Source organism: Sminthopsis crassicaudata, chromosome 4 (genome assembly GCF_048593235.1).
Source record: "Sminthopsis crassicaudata isolate SCR6 chromosome 4, ASM4859323v1, whole genome shotgun sequence".
In the NCBI taxonomy this organism is placed as follows: Eukaryota; Metazoa; Chordata; class Mammalia; order Dasyuromorphia; family Dasyuridae; genus Sminthopsis; species Sminthopsis crassicaudata.
This window is the reverse complement of record NC_133620.1, coordinates 193,695,162-193,709,942: the sequence shown is the minus strand read 5'-3', so window position 1 is coordinate 193,709,942 and position 14,781 is coordinate 193,695,162. Positions and strand designations below refer to the sequence as shown.

Sequence of the window (14,781 nt, the reverse complement as noted above, 5' to 3'; positions counted from 1 at the left end):
AAAATAGGTTTAAGGGATAGACAGATAACTGGGTCCCATGGCTTAGGCTTCTAAATTTTATTTATGTCAGAGTCCAATTTCTCTATTTCTTTTCTTCCTTGAGAAAACCGCTATGATTTTGACTGGTGATGGACTTCACCATGTAAATTTTTGTCATCTTCTACTTGTGGGATTTTTTTTCTTTTGAAAATAACTAGGATATGCCTAGTAGAGTTGAATCCCAAGGTTCTTCCAGTCAGAGTTTTCTATATCAAAATTTGTTTCTATTCATACTGAAATATTTATAATGAATAATTTCCTAGCATATGATATCAATTATTTTTTGTTTTTCTAAATTTATTGCAACACTTGATAGTTCTGGAGTTGCTTCATCTTGATCAACAGCTGATTTTCATTTATTACCCCATTCTTTCGAACAGTTATTTTCTGAGCTTGTTTTTCTACTGCATTATGTCCATTGTTTGTTACTTCTTACTTGGGAAGGGAAGATCATTTTCTATTATATTCTTCATACATCAAAGAATCCAATACATTTATTCAGGTGTTACCAACAAATGGGTGCAGACTGAAGCTCACCCATAGATTCTCAATCTGTGCAGTTCCTTTCTATGTATTCTCATAAAGCCTCCACAAAGTGGCTCAAGTATAACTTTTATAACAAAATTAGCAATACTTTGATCAATTGTACATATTCTTCTTACCTGAGGAACATAAGAATCATGTCAAAATGATTATCTTTGAACCTTTTATGTTGTTTTTCAATTCTAGTTATACTTCTACTGGTGATTTTGTATTTTATTAAGATGTTCTGTTTGTTCTTGTGGGGTTTTTTTTGTTGTCAATATTCTCCATTAGCTAACCTCTTTAAATGTGTTATTTACCCATCTGAAGAAGTCTTTCCAAACACTGGCAATTGTTTTTCTCCATTTTCATTATTCTGATAGTATCAACATATTCCTTCACCTTCTTCATTTTCTGTATTTGCTGTAGCTTTTATTCAGTTTTTCTTCTCTTTGAAATGTACATTGTTTGCTGGAGAAATCTGTGGTACCCACTTCCTTGGAACTTCTTATAATGCCATCTTGACTGCAAAATCATAAATGATTTCTAAAACATGACTTCAATCCATCTCATTGATCCAGAGATTGCACAAATGAACATATAATAAAAAAGGGAAACAGAAACCATCATGAGGTACCTACTCCACGACAGACATTGCATTGACATCAGTGATATAAAAACCAAAATAAACAACGTTCTTGTACTCCAGTACACTTTATAAGCAAACACAAGAAAATGAAGAAGATGGAGAACCCTGGCAGATGAAGATCTCAAGACCTTGAGATCCTATTTACCCTTTCTTTATTCTTTGAAAATGTAATACTTTCAAAGTTTTCATCATTTCTATTTCATTAATCAAATACTTCCCACTATTCAAAATCAGATCAAAAAAAACAAAACAAAACAAAACAAAAAAAAAAAAAAAAAAAAAAAAAAAACTACTGTTATCACTTCTTCCAGCTTTTGAAAAAACTAAAGTAACTTTAAGACAGATCAAGAAGTTAATATCTGCTCTGCTTTTATCAGTTATTTCAAAATCTAGGGAATCAATGTCAACCATCTTTACTAAGGCCATTTATACTTCCAAACTAAGCTTGTGATTTTTTTTTTTTTTTTAAAATTTTGTCATTTTCTTTCCTCATTCTAGCTTGGTAGTAGAGTAGTTTAAAACAGTGTTGCTGACATTCCCTAGAGCAAACAAGATTAAAATGTAATTAGGTAATATTTAACAAAATTTTTAAAATACATTAGAAAAAAGAAAATATTAATCTTATATGTTAATGGTTTTCTAAATTAATAAGTGGCTGGCAGAGATCCTAATATATGATTTAGTATCCCCCCCAACTGTTTAATACTACTGATTTACACTGATATCATCTCTCCAATAAACATTACCCAATTCCTTCCCCCCTACTAAGGTCATGGCCTTACTCAAGCATAACTTTTTGATACATAATAATAATACATTACAATTCCTCCTACAAAAGCACCTGCTACTCTCTATAGTATTTGTTTTGGGAGAAATAGATGGGCAATTTCTTTCTTACCTCTCCATTTTCAATTTAAAGTCATCTTGAGAAGATTTACAAAAATCCACAGGCCAACATATTATTTACTTGTATCAAGGAAATGTATACCATCCCTGTTCAAGAGTACACAATTCCAGTATATAAATTAGGGTCAGACAAATATACATATATTGTATTTAACTTATACTTTAACATATTTAACATGTATTGGTCAACCTGCCTTCGGGGGAAGGGTGGGGAGAAAAAGGGGAAAAATTGGAACAAAAGGTTTACAATTGTCAATGCTGAAAAATTACCCATGCATATATCTTGTAAATAAAAAAAAACTATAATAAACAAAGAAAGAAAAAAATAAATTAGGGTCAGATTTATCCCAAATCTGAAAAATGATTTGCTCAACCAGCTATCCATTTAGAAATCCCGCCTTTTCTTCCAAAGCTCTTTTCTTCAACAGGCAGTAGTGATAAATAGATCAGCTCTGTCCCCTTTCGTCTTCAATTCTTTTCTCTAGACTCCTAAACCTCAGAAATTGTTTAAAGAGCCCTTCATGCAAGGTCACTTATCATCATTAGATGTCAATTCTGCCAAGTTTGGGGAGGTTGTTATATCCTGAATGCATGCCCCAAAAAGGAAGCATTTCTTTTTACTAATACTCTTAGGCTAATAAATGGCCTCCATGATATCCCTTAGCAAGAAGTCACCAAACACCACAATGAAAATGCTCTACATTAGAGGTTCTATTGATCTCATAAAAAATTCCTTCAAATCTAAAAGGCTATTTCAGCCTTTTTTTTTTCTTCCTCAAAAGAAACACCCTCCTTTCCACCCTCCAAGGAAAGTATCTCATCTACATTATATACTTTTTCTTCTCTGTGCTACCTTCTTTATTGCAAGCTTCTGTCTCAGATCAGTATCCCCTCTGTCTATTCAGTTTCTCTTTTCTTCTTAGTTTTCCCTTTGAAGTACTTCGATTATTTCAAGAATTTATTCTCATAAGAGATGATGAACAGGCTAATTTCAGAAAAGTTTGGGCAGATTTACATGAATTGATGCTGAGTAAAGTCAGTAACAACAAGATTATGTGATGATCAACTATAACAGACTTAGCTTTTCTCAGAAATGCAGTGATCCAACATACTTGGAATAGAAAATGCCATCCATATCCAGAGAGAGAATTATGGAGACTGAATGCAAACCAAAGTATGGTATTTTCATCTTTTTTTGTTTGCTTTTTTTTTCTCATGGTCTTTTCCTTTTGTTGTCATTTTTCTTTCACAACATGACTAATGAGGAAATCTGTTATAAATAATGGTACAACTATAACCTATATCACATTACTTGCTGTCTTGGGGAAGGAGGAACTAAAAAAGGGAAAAAATAGAATGCAAAATTGAACAAAAATGAATGTTGAAAACTATCTTTGCATATAACTGGAAAAGTAAAATAATACTGAAATTTTTTTTTTAAAAGTATTCTCTGATAACCTAGGGAAGAGATATATGTCTAGCCCTTTCAGTTTCTCTTCTAACTGGAAAAGTCAAATCTTATTTTAAACCAATGTAATAGTTATTACTCTGCCCTAAGAGAAACATGAATATAGTATATACAACATAAAGTAGGCATTAAAAAATATTGATTTATTGATTGAATGTTCTCTTGCCTTCCATACTTGCTATAATGAAGACACTAATTCTCAATACCAAATAACTAAATGTTCATTTGCCCACCAGGTTAACACCTGGTGAAAAGCCCTTTTTTCTGAGCCTTTCCATCCTATTTTACCTATTTTATCCTATTTTACTTGCTTGCTCAAGTGCAACTTAAATGCAATGAAAAGATCCTGCCAAAACACTAAACTAAAAAGAAGCTCTCTTAGGTCGTGTCTACAAAGCATTAGAAAGAAATCCAATTATTTTTTCCTCTTCTTCCTTTATGTGCTCCTATAAAAAGCTCAGTCTTTGACTATCCTCTCATCTTGACTCTTCAATCCATTATGAAGAGTTGGTGAATATGCCTCTGCTGCTGCTTAAACAGTATACAATAATAAAATGAAAAAAGATAAATGGTTCATCTCACTCTGAAAACTAATTTGCTCAGTTTTAGAAGAACATCTCTTTACGATTAATTCATACACTGAGCAGTCATGAGTGAATTTCTAGTTACAATTTTACTCTAGAATCTTATCAGAGTTATAAATGTATAATTTGTATATTATGTATATGTATAAATGTATAATATATAAATGTATAAAATTGTTTCCTGATCTTGAGAATCAAGAAGCAAAATCACTATGACTATCTTTAAGGTAATGTTTAAGTATAACCTAAAGTTTATAGAAGAATCTGGGCAGTGATTCAATACAGAAGGGTAATTTTAAAAAACTTAGCTTTATATTAGTACCTTAATTTGAAAAAAAGCAGGGAGTCTGGGAAAACTTTCATCTTAATTCTGATGATGCATCATTTCTCTTTCCTCTTCAACCATTATCTTCTCTTCTTTTCTAGTAAGCAATTTGTGATAAAGTTTTGTTTTCATGGAATCAGCCAGTTCCAAAGGTTGCAAAGAAAATCTCTTTCTACAACACTCTTGTTTCTTTAGAATTTATCGGCATCAACATATAAAAACTTTGCTATAGTCATTGAAGAATGCATAGTAAATTAAAAACATTATTTGTAATGCATTTAAACATTAAGTTATTAAAATGTTCACAATAAAAATGAGTCACCATAAAAGAAACCAATTTTAACAAATGAACGTACTTCAAATTTTCTCCTATATAGTATGTTCAAAAGGCTACAAATGCTATCACTTTCCTCCTTTTTACTCGCACTTTTTAAGATTTGTATTCAGCTCAATATACTGTAAACTTCCTACTTCCCTTCACAATTGCCTCCTATTACACAGAAAAATTAAATTCATACAAAACAAATAGTCATTGAATCATCACTTGGGTTCAGAGACTTCTTATTAATAATATGCACTGTGATCTTATGAATATTTTCACCCGAAATATGCCATCAGATTCAATACTCAAAAAGGAATGCAGCCTCTTTCACAAACATTTCAGTTTAGAATCATTGAACACTTATGAAATTAACATGTATGCATAAAAGGTTTCTCATATTAACACCGTCTAAAATAACTAACATGATAAAATAAAGAACTATGTTTATATCCACTTACTGCAATCTCTCTACAAGCCGACATGGATATTCCTGTGCCTTCAATTTGCTTCAATGCATATTCCTTTTCATCTTTTCTGCACATAAACAAAAAATCATCATTTTATTTTTCTACAATTTATCTTTAGATTTAAAATTTTTAAATGCAGATACAGTAATTTCCCTAAAATCAATTATGAAATGAAATGAAAAAAGAATTCTCATGTTAAGAAACTCTTTTCAAAATCCTGTGCAATGCTTCATAAATATTTTTGGCATTAACATCTCAATTCCAGAAAGGTAAACTTTCAAGAAGAAATAAGCACTGACTTGTAACAAAACCATTGATATAAAAATGTTACTTCACTGAGATTATGAGTTTTTATCAGTAATCACTCAAAATTAAGGGTCTAAGAATACAGAATTCCATTAGAATATGGAACAATCCACAAATATATATATACACACACACACACACACACACACACAGATACACATACATATGCAAGGTGGCAGTATTGGAAATCAAGAATCAAGAGCTATACTTTTCAACGACTTTTATGGAAAATGCCATCCACATTCAGAGAAAGAACTATGATGGTTGAATGTGGATCAAAGCATAGTATTTTCACCTTTTTGCTTATTTGTGTTTTTTTTCCTTTAGATTTTATTTTTTTCCCCCAAATATGACAATATGGAAATATGTTTAAAAGAATTACACAAGTTTAACCTATATCAGATTGCTTGCAATTATATTGGATGGGAGGAAGAGGGAGAAAAATTTATAACACAAGGTTTTGTAAAACTAATGTTGAAAGTTATCTTTAGATGTATTTGGAAAAGTAAAATACCATTAAAAACAGAAATAAAATAAAATTTTAAAATGAGAAATTTAAAAAAAAAATCAAGAACCTATAGAAGGGAATCTTTGCTAGCTAATATGTCTAATATGTTTCTGTGGCACAAGACACAAGGCGGAAAACAACCAATAGACATTACTGCTATTACCAGAACTTTGCTTTATATTCAGTCATCACAGTTTACCCATTCCTTAAAAAAAAATTACTAGTTAACAGATTCTACCACCTGAAACCAAAAAACTCAAAATATTATATTTCTAAAAATATTCTTTAAGAAAAAAAAAATTTAATGCCATTCTTTCCCACTTAATATATAATCATTCAACTTCTGTTCAGATGTTACAGAAGCAGAGAAGAAAAATAAGGACAAAGTAACCAAATATTCAAATAACCAAACTCCAAATTATATTGTATAGGTTAATGTAAGTCAGTATAATTTGCATTAAAATTCCATTACACAATGAATGTTTTTAAGGATTAAATGCTTGGTACTACAATTTAGTTTAATAAATACTAATGAAAAAATGTTCTATCAGAATGCAGACAAAATTTTCATATAAAACCACGATAACTTTAATAAGATTTCCCACTTTCCCTCAAATGAAATACTACATGAGCTCAAAGATTGTAGTTTTATTTTTAATTCTGTAAGGAAGATACAATCTAGATGAGTAATAGTTGCTATGGGAACCATAAGATTCTTTTTTTTACAAGTGAAAGAATAAAATTATCACATATTTATGCCTTTTGAATTCTAAATCTAGACTTTCAGAGGAACTTGGGAAATACAGTATGAAAAAAAGAAGTCAACAACTCAACCAATGTTTATTAAGCATCTATTATATGCACAACAGAAAGCTAAGCATTAGACAAGATACATCCCTCTCCTGCTATAACCTATATTAGTTTGCATGCTGTTATAGGGACAGGGAAAGTAAGGGAGGGAGAAAAAAATTGGAACTCAAAATCTTACAAAAATGAGCATTGAAAATCATCTTTACTTGTAAGTGAAAAAATAATATTAAATAATTTTTTTAATAAAATAAATTCCTAACCTGCTCCCCCCAAAAGAGAGAAACATACAATAGTAAACACACAAAAAAAATATCAAAGGCGACTAAAACAAACTGTTTATATTCTAATTTGGGGAAATAATGTATCCCTTATAAACCCCATAATCAGAGGGTTACAGAAGAAGTATAAGCAGATATAAAGAATAAGAGTAATTGTTATGTTTTGATGATCAAAGCTGGTACCACATAGTTCCAGTATGCCCCTGGATAATGCCAACCTTCATTTAGCCTTCTATTTTACTATAATTTTATTAACATTTCTAAATATTTATTGTAACTATGGGAGAATTAGAACGAACTCTGCTAGAACTTATTATCCCCTCAAGCTCTCATTTTGTATCTCCCATCCTTCTCTCAGCTACTAGAGAGGGGGAAAAAACTGGTCACGATCTGCCTCCACTTCTTTCCTTCTTATTGATTCAAGACTTTGTAGTCTGATTTCCTACTTTACCACTTGTCCCCTAAGTAAGTGTCTCTTAACTGATAAATGGGATAGTCTTTTCTCAGCTATCCCACACTACCAATTCCTCCCCCCCCCCTTTTCAATTTCTTAACAAGTATGAAACTTGACAATCTATCTCCTCCAGAAGTCTGTCCTTAGACCCTAGGCATTTCTCTCTCTACAATCTCTCTTGATTCTTGATGACTCCATCAACTATGATGAGTTTAATTTTAATTTAACCAAATATCACCATGTAGATTACTCACAGATAACTAGCCCATTTCTCTTCTAAGCTTCAGCATCCTATCACCTACTGCATATTGGAGATGCAAAAGTGAATATCCTCAAAATATTTCAAACTAAACAAATCAAAAGTTCAACATATACACAAAAAAAATCTATCCTATCTTCCACCTGCCCCATTTCTATCTAAGCATCACTATTTTTTTCCAGTTTCTCAGATTTATAACTTCAGCAATATCCTTGACTCTACGTTCTGTCATCTCAAAGAATCAACTGCCCTTACTGCTACAAATTATCTTACTAAAAAAAAAAAAAAAAAAAAAAAAAAACCTTCTCTATACAGTCACTTTCTTAGTTCAAGTTTTCTTCACCTTTTACATTAAATACTACCATAGTCTCTTAATTGGATTCTGTGCCTAAAGTCTTGCCCCATTCTAATACCACCCCAAATTCAACTAACAATGATTTTTCCCAAGTGTGGAATGACCACATCACTATTTTAGTCAATAAACTTAATGGTTCCCTTATTACCTCTGTATCATAAAATATTCTGTTCAGTTCTCTAGACTCTTCATTTGAAATCTTCATCTTATCATTCCTGTCGATTTTCTCAATATATTTTTACGAGAAAAATCTTTCTAAATATTCAGAACCTTTAAAATACTGACATTAGAAGGAAAACAGAAGCTCTGAAGGCCCCATGTTTCAATAGAAAATAAGTGATAATGTGTGTGTTTGTCTCCAATAGAAATGCTAGGGATTTGGAATTATGATAAATTAATAAAAATTGCTTCTGTCTAAAATGCAAAGTGCAGTATTAATATTTTTCTTCAACAATTACATGGCTTCTGAGGCCCTTCCAATTCTAGATCAACAATCCTAGTATCACTACTTTAAATTCATAGATTCTATTTTTCTTTCTGTCTCTAAAATAAAATGTAATATGTGGGTGGATAGCTGCACCAAGGCACTGTGGGGATGGAGCTAAAAAATGTCCTAACCATTTTGTAAAACAATATGGAGCTTTCCCCAAAATGTCACTGAACTAACTATTCCTGCCCCTGAATCCAATGACACCCCTACCAGGGATATACTCAAAAGAAAACAAAAATTAAGGAAAAGAACCAATATATGGAATAGATACAGCTTTGAAATAAACAGAATCAGGAGAACTTATGCAATGAATATAATATTGTCAAAAAATAAATTTCTTCAATTTTCCCTTCCTGTGAGGATAAGCAATCAGATAAAGGTTATACATGTGCAATTATGTAAAACATTTCCATTTTAATCATTTTGCAAAAGATGACTCAAAAGAAAAAAGAAAAAAAAGTAAAAAATTGCATGCTACAGTGTGGATTCAAACTATAATCGATTCTTTTTCTGGAAGAGGATATTGCTTCATCATTAGTAAGTCCTTTTGGATTGTCTTGGAACACTGTATTGCTAAAGAATAGCTTTGTCATTCATAGTTCTTCATCGAACAATATTACTGTTACTATATACAACATTCTCCTCATTCTATTCATTTCACTATGCATCAGTTCATATAAGGCTTTCTAGGTTTTTCTGAAATCATCCTGCTTTTCATTTCTTAATGGCACTATAATAATCCATTAAAAGCATTGTTTAACCATTCCCCAATTGATGACACAGCACTTTAAAAGAGTTCTATGTTCTTATTTAACATGTTTTGGACTACCTGCCATCTAGGAGAGGGGGTAGGGAGAACGAGGGGAAAAGTTAGAACAGAAGGTTTTGCAAGAGTCAGTGTTGAAAAATTACCTATGGATAAGAACTCACTTCTTGAAAAAAATTGTTGAGCAAAATGGGTTTATGACCTAGACATAAAAAATGAGATTATAAATAAATTAGAAGAACATAGGATAGTTTACCTCTCAGACCTGTGGAAGAGGAAGGAATTTATGACCAAAGAAGAACTAGAGGTCATTATTGATTACAAAATAAAAAATTTTGATTATATCAAATTGAAAAGTTTTTGTACAAAAAAAAATTAATGCAGACAAGATTAAAAGGGAAGCAATAAACTGGGAAAACATTTTTACAGTCAAAGGTTTTGATAAAGACCTCATTTCCAAAATATATAGAGAACTAACTAATTATAAAAAATCAAGCCATTCTCCAATTGATAAATGGTCAAAGGATATGAACAAACAATTCTAAGATGAAGAAATTGAAACTATTTCTAGCCATATGAAAAGATGCTCCAGGTCATTATTAATCAAAGAAATGCAAATTAAGACAACTCTGAGATACCACTACACACCTGTCAGATTGGCTAGAATGACAGGGAAAGATAATGCAGAATGTTGGAGGAGATGTGAGGAAATTGGAACACTAATACATTGTTGGTGGAATTGTGAAAAGATCCAGCCATTCTGGAGAGCAATTTGAAACTATGCTCAAAGAGTTATCAAACTGTGTATACCCTTTGATCTAGCAGTATTACTTCTGGGCTTGTATCCCAAAGAGATTTTAAAGAAGGGAAAAGAACCTATATGTGCAAGAATGTTTGTAGCAGCCCTCTTTGTAGTGACCAGAAACTGGAAACTGAGTGGATTCCCATCAATTGGAGAATGGCTGAATAAATTGTGGTATATGAATATTATGGAATATTATTGTTCTTTAAGAAATGACCATCAGGATGACTTCAGAAAGGCCTGGAGAGACTTACATGAACTGATGCTGAGTGAAATGAGCAGGACCAGAAGATCATTATATACTTCAACAAAAACACTATCTGATGATCAATTCTGATGGACGTGGCCCTCTTCAACAATGAGATGAACCAAATCAGTTCTAATAGAGCAGTAATGAATTAAATCAGCTACACCCAGCGAAAGAACTCTGGGAGATGACTATGAACCACTACATAGAATTTCCAATCCCTCTATTTTTGTCCGCTTGCATTTTTTATTTCCTTCACAGGCTAAGTATACACTATTTCAAAATCCGATTCTTTTTGTACAGCAAAATAACTGTATGGACAGGTATGCATATATTGTACTTAACTTATACTTTAACATATTTAATATGTATTGGTCAACCTGCCTTCTGGGGGAGGGGGGTGGGGAGGAGAGGGAAAGTTGGAACAAAAGGTTTGCAACTGTCAATGCTGAAAAATTACCCATGCATATATCTTGTAAATAAAAAGCTATTTAAAAGAAAAAAAGAAAAAGAAAAATTACCCATGCATGTTTTGTAAATAAAAAGCTATAATAAATAAATAAATAAGAGTTCTATGTTCTGATCACCATGGTGACTAATCATGACTCCAGAAGACTGATGATAAATCTTTACAAAGAAATGGTCTAGGAATACAGAACGAGGCATGCATTTTCAGAGACAGCCAATACCAGTAATTTTTGTGTTTACTATGTTCCAGGCACTATGCAGAGTACCAGAGAAATGAAGAAAGCAAAAAAGGATATCTCAAAGAGCTCACATTTCTGTAGATCAAGGGTGGGAAAAATCTGGTCCCCTATATAAAGTCTGTGAAATCATTTTGTCTGGCCCTCCCAAGGCAACTGTAGGAAACAATCTCCTACTTGCTTGTGTTCCAAAAGTTGATAATTGTCCATGAATGATGCTGTAAATATCCAAATGGCCTGTGGCAAAAAAACAAAAACAAACAAACAAAAAGTTTCCCACCCCAGCTATAACTAGAATTATTTTTAACAGTAATAAGTATAAATGAAAAATAATCCTTAGGAATGGGAGCAAAGGAACAGGAGCCAAAAGAACCTTCAATAGAAGGTAGGATTTGGGGTAAATCTCAAAAAAAGCCAAGGAAACCAGGAAACATGGGTAAAGAAGGTAAGAATTACACATATGGATGAATATCTGGCAAAAAGACAAAAAGACAGAAGAAATAGTGTATCATATCTGAGGAACACTCAATCAGCTAACAAACATTTATTAAGGGCTTACAATGTGCCAGGCACTATGCTACTAGAGTAGAAAGACATTCCCAACTATCAAGGAGTTTTTTCTAATAGGAATACAAATACAAATACAAAAAAAGGAAGCTAAAGGGAGTGGGAGAGGGGAAAGTTAGTCTGCAAATAAGTATTTATTAATGTGCTAGATACTGTGCTAAATGGCAAAAGGCAGTCATTGATCTCAATGAGTTCACTACCTTCCTGTGGGGGGAAGGCAATAAACAATTATGTACAAAAAAGCTATATGTAATATTCTTGGTTGGTTTACTGAAGGTCTTAGGAGCAGCCTTCATTTCAGTAGCATAATCACCACAAGAAAAGTCCAAATTCTTTATTGTCTCCTTGCTTGGAGCCCGGGCCAGCTTTCTTGGAGGCCTTAAAAAGTCTTAGTTTCAGTAGGGGAGCAGGACAGACTAGACAGAAGATGGAATGAATCTGTCTCTCCTTGGTTCTGAGAGCTTCAGCTCCCACCTCCAATCCTCTTGTCTTCTCTGGCTCTATCTCTGGCTGAGTCTGTCCCACTTTATATGCTCTATTCTAATTACATTATCATAGGTGTGAATCTTGTAGAATAGGTGTCAATCTTGTGGAACTATATTAAGTACTAAGTACATGTACTGAACTAGAGAACTATTAATTACCATGCTAAACTAGATAACCATTGTCTTTATCAATTCCACTGAGTTATTAGTACCTTGTAAGACTCCTTGTTTTAAGTACAAGATTCTGGCCCATAATAGTTATAGAAGGATAAATAATAATTAACAGAGAGAAGAATTAAGAAGGGTTGAGTAAGGTTTCCTGTAGAAGATAGGTTTTACTTGGGACCTGAAAGAAGCCAGAAGGTGAAGATGAGGAGAGAACATCATGAAACAGGGAAACACTTGAAAAAATGTCTAGAGCCAAAAGATGAAATGTCTTTTTAATGGAATAGCAAAGGATGTCATTGTCATTGGCTCAGATTATGTATTGGTGAATAAGGTGTACTAAGACCAGAAAAACGGAGAGAGACCCACTTACACTTTGAAAACCCAACAGCAGATTTTGTATTTGATCCTAGAGGTGATAATAGGGAGTAGAGATCAGCAGAGAGTCTGTGACAGAAAAGGTAGATTTAAGAATCATTAGCACAAAGATTATAATTAAATCCATGAGAACTGATAAGATCACCAAGTAAAGTAGTACAGAAGGAAAAAGAAGGCCCCAGAATAGGACCTTGTAGGATACCTACAATTAGAAGGCATGACCTAGAATATCTAGGAAATGGGGGAAAAAAAAAAAAAAAAAAAAAGTGGTATCAGTAGGAGAAAAACCAAGGTATCTTTTTTTCCCCCTCTGAGGCTGGGGTTAAGTGACTTGCCCAGGGTCACACAGCTTGGAAGTGTTAAGTGTCTGAGACCAGATTTGAACTCGGGTCCTCCTGAATTCAAGGCTGGTGCTCTATCCACTGCTCCACCTAGCTGTCCCGAAAGGTTGATATCTCCAAAAACTTTATGAAAATATTTCAGAGAAAAAAAATCAACAGTGTCAAAGGTTGTAGGGAAATCATGAAGAATGAAGACTGAGAAATGCCATTGCATTTGTCAATTAAGAAACCACTTGGTAACTGATGAGATAAAGGTATTTAGGGGAGGGGAGAGGTAAACTATAGATAAAGTCTAAAGAGTCAGGAACACAGACAGGAGACAAATGAAATATGGCCATCCTACAATCCTCCTCAAAATGAAGGCCCTAGACTTAACTCAGCAATGAACATAAAGAGCTAACATTGTACAGTAATGTCCCAGATTAAACCCATATCACCTTTGCTAAACCATTTTCATCTCCTGAGGATTCAGAGAATGAAGAGGTGGTATTAGCTTTTAACCTATGAGGTTTAAGTCCCAGTTAAATAGAGACAAGATGGCAGTAGTAGACCTCAGACTAAACTGAGGCCCTTCTCTGGCACCCTCCTCCCATGCCAAACAAATCCACAAAATAGGAGCAGACATGAAACACATCAAATTGATATTTTTATTAAATCTTTTGTTAACAAGCATTGTCTCTGTGCCAAACACTGTGATAAAGACTGAGAATACAAAGAAAAATAAAAATAGTTTCAAGGAGCACACAGTTTAAAAATAATGGGGAAAGAAGCCATGCAAACTATTATGTCAAATAAGATACATAAAGGATAGATAAATTGGAGATAATCTGAGAGGGAAATCATTCAGATGATAGAGGGCAAGGAAAGGCTTTAGAAGAAAGTAGGACTTTTATTGAGACTTGAAGGAAGTTGGGGAAGCTAACAGGCAGAAATGAGGTGGGAGAGAGTTGCAGGCATGGGGGGCAGCACCAGGGAAAGTACTCAAGCATCAGAAGACAAGAAATGTATGAGGAGATGGTATAAAGATGTAGTACCTGGCAAAAGATTCAATATGTGGAATGATAAAAAGTAGTCTAGGATGATTAAAAAATATTAGGTCAGCTAAGAGATTCAAAAATGAGAATACTTGAGCTTCTCTTCTTTGCAGATCCTGATCCTTGAAGCCACACTCCAGGAAAGCAACACTTATGAAAAAGCAATCTGAAAATTTTTGTAGGTACTACCCATTTGTCCCCTTTGCAAAAACAGCTAATGAAGATAGAAAAAAAAAATTTCTCACCAACAAAGTCCTTGGTATTATTAAATCAGAAGCTTATATTACCATTTTATTAATGGAAATGACATTAAAGAAGATGCATTATCCTCTACTGTTCTACCTCAAAGAACATGAGGTCTTACCAATTACAACAGAAATTTTCTATAAATGTTTTCTCTTCTTATTAAAATTTGAACTCTATTTTTAAACTTGTATCTCTAGCAATTAGAATAATGCTTTACACTTGGTAAATGCTTAATAAATGATTGTTCTTTCACTTATTCATTACAATCAAAACAAAATACTCCAATTCAGAAAAAAATAAACTA

The 14,781-nt window shown here is 32.8% G+C and overlaps 1 protein-coding gene across 9 annotated transcripts in view; it reads right to left on the bottom strand.

Moving 5' to 3' along the window:
- CDK19 (cyclin dependent kinase 19) overlaps positions 1–14,781 on the bottom strand; it is a 288,374-nt gene that overhangs the window by 138,043 nt on the left and 135,550 nt on the right. For 5 of the 9 annotated variants that reach the window (XM_074310097.1, XM_074310098.1, XM_074310105.1 and 2 more), the window contains one exon: positions 5,274–5,349. The exons of 1 other annotated variant lie outside the window; for it this stretch is intronic. In XM_074310097.1, the coding sequence (XP_074166198.1) occupies positions 5,274–5,349 (76 nt within the window). Of the gene's footprint in view, positions 1–4,490; positions 4,591–5,273; positions 5,350–11,335; positions 11,499–14,781 lie in introns of those variants that run through there. 3 more of the 9 variants (XM_074310102.1, XM_074310099.1, XM_074310103.1) reach the window with 3 other exon arrangements.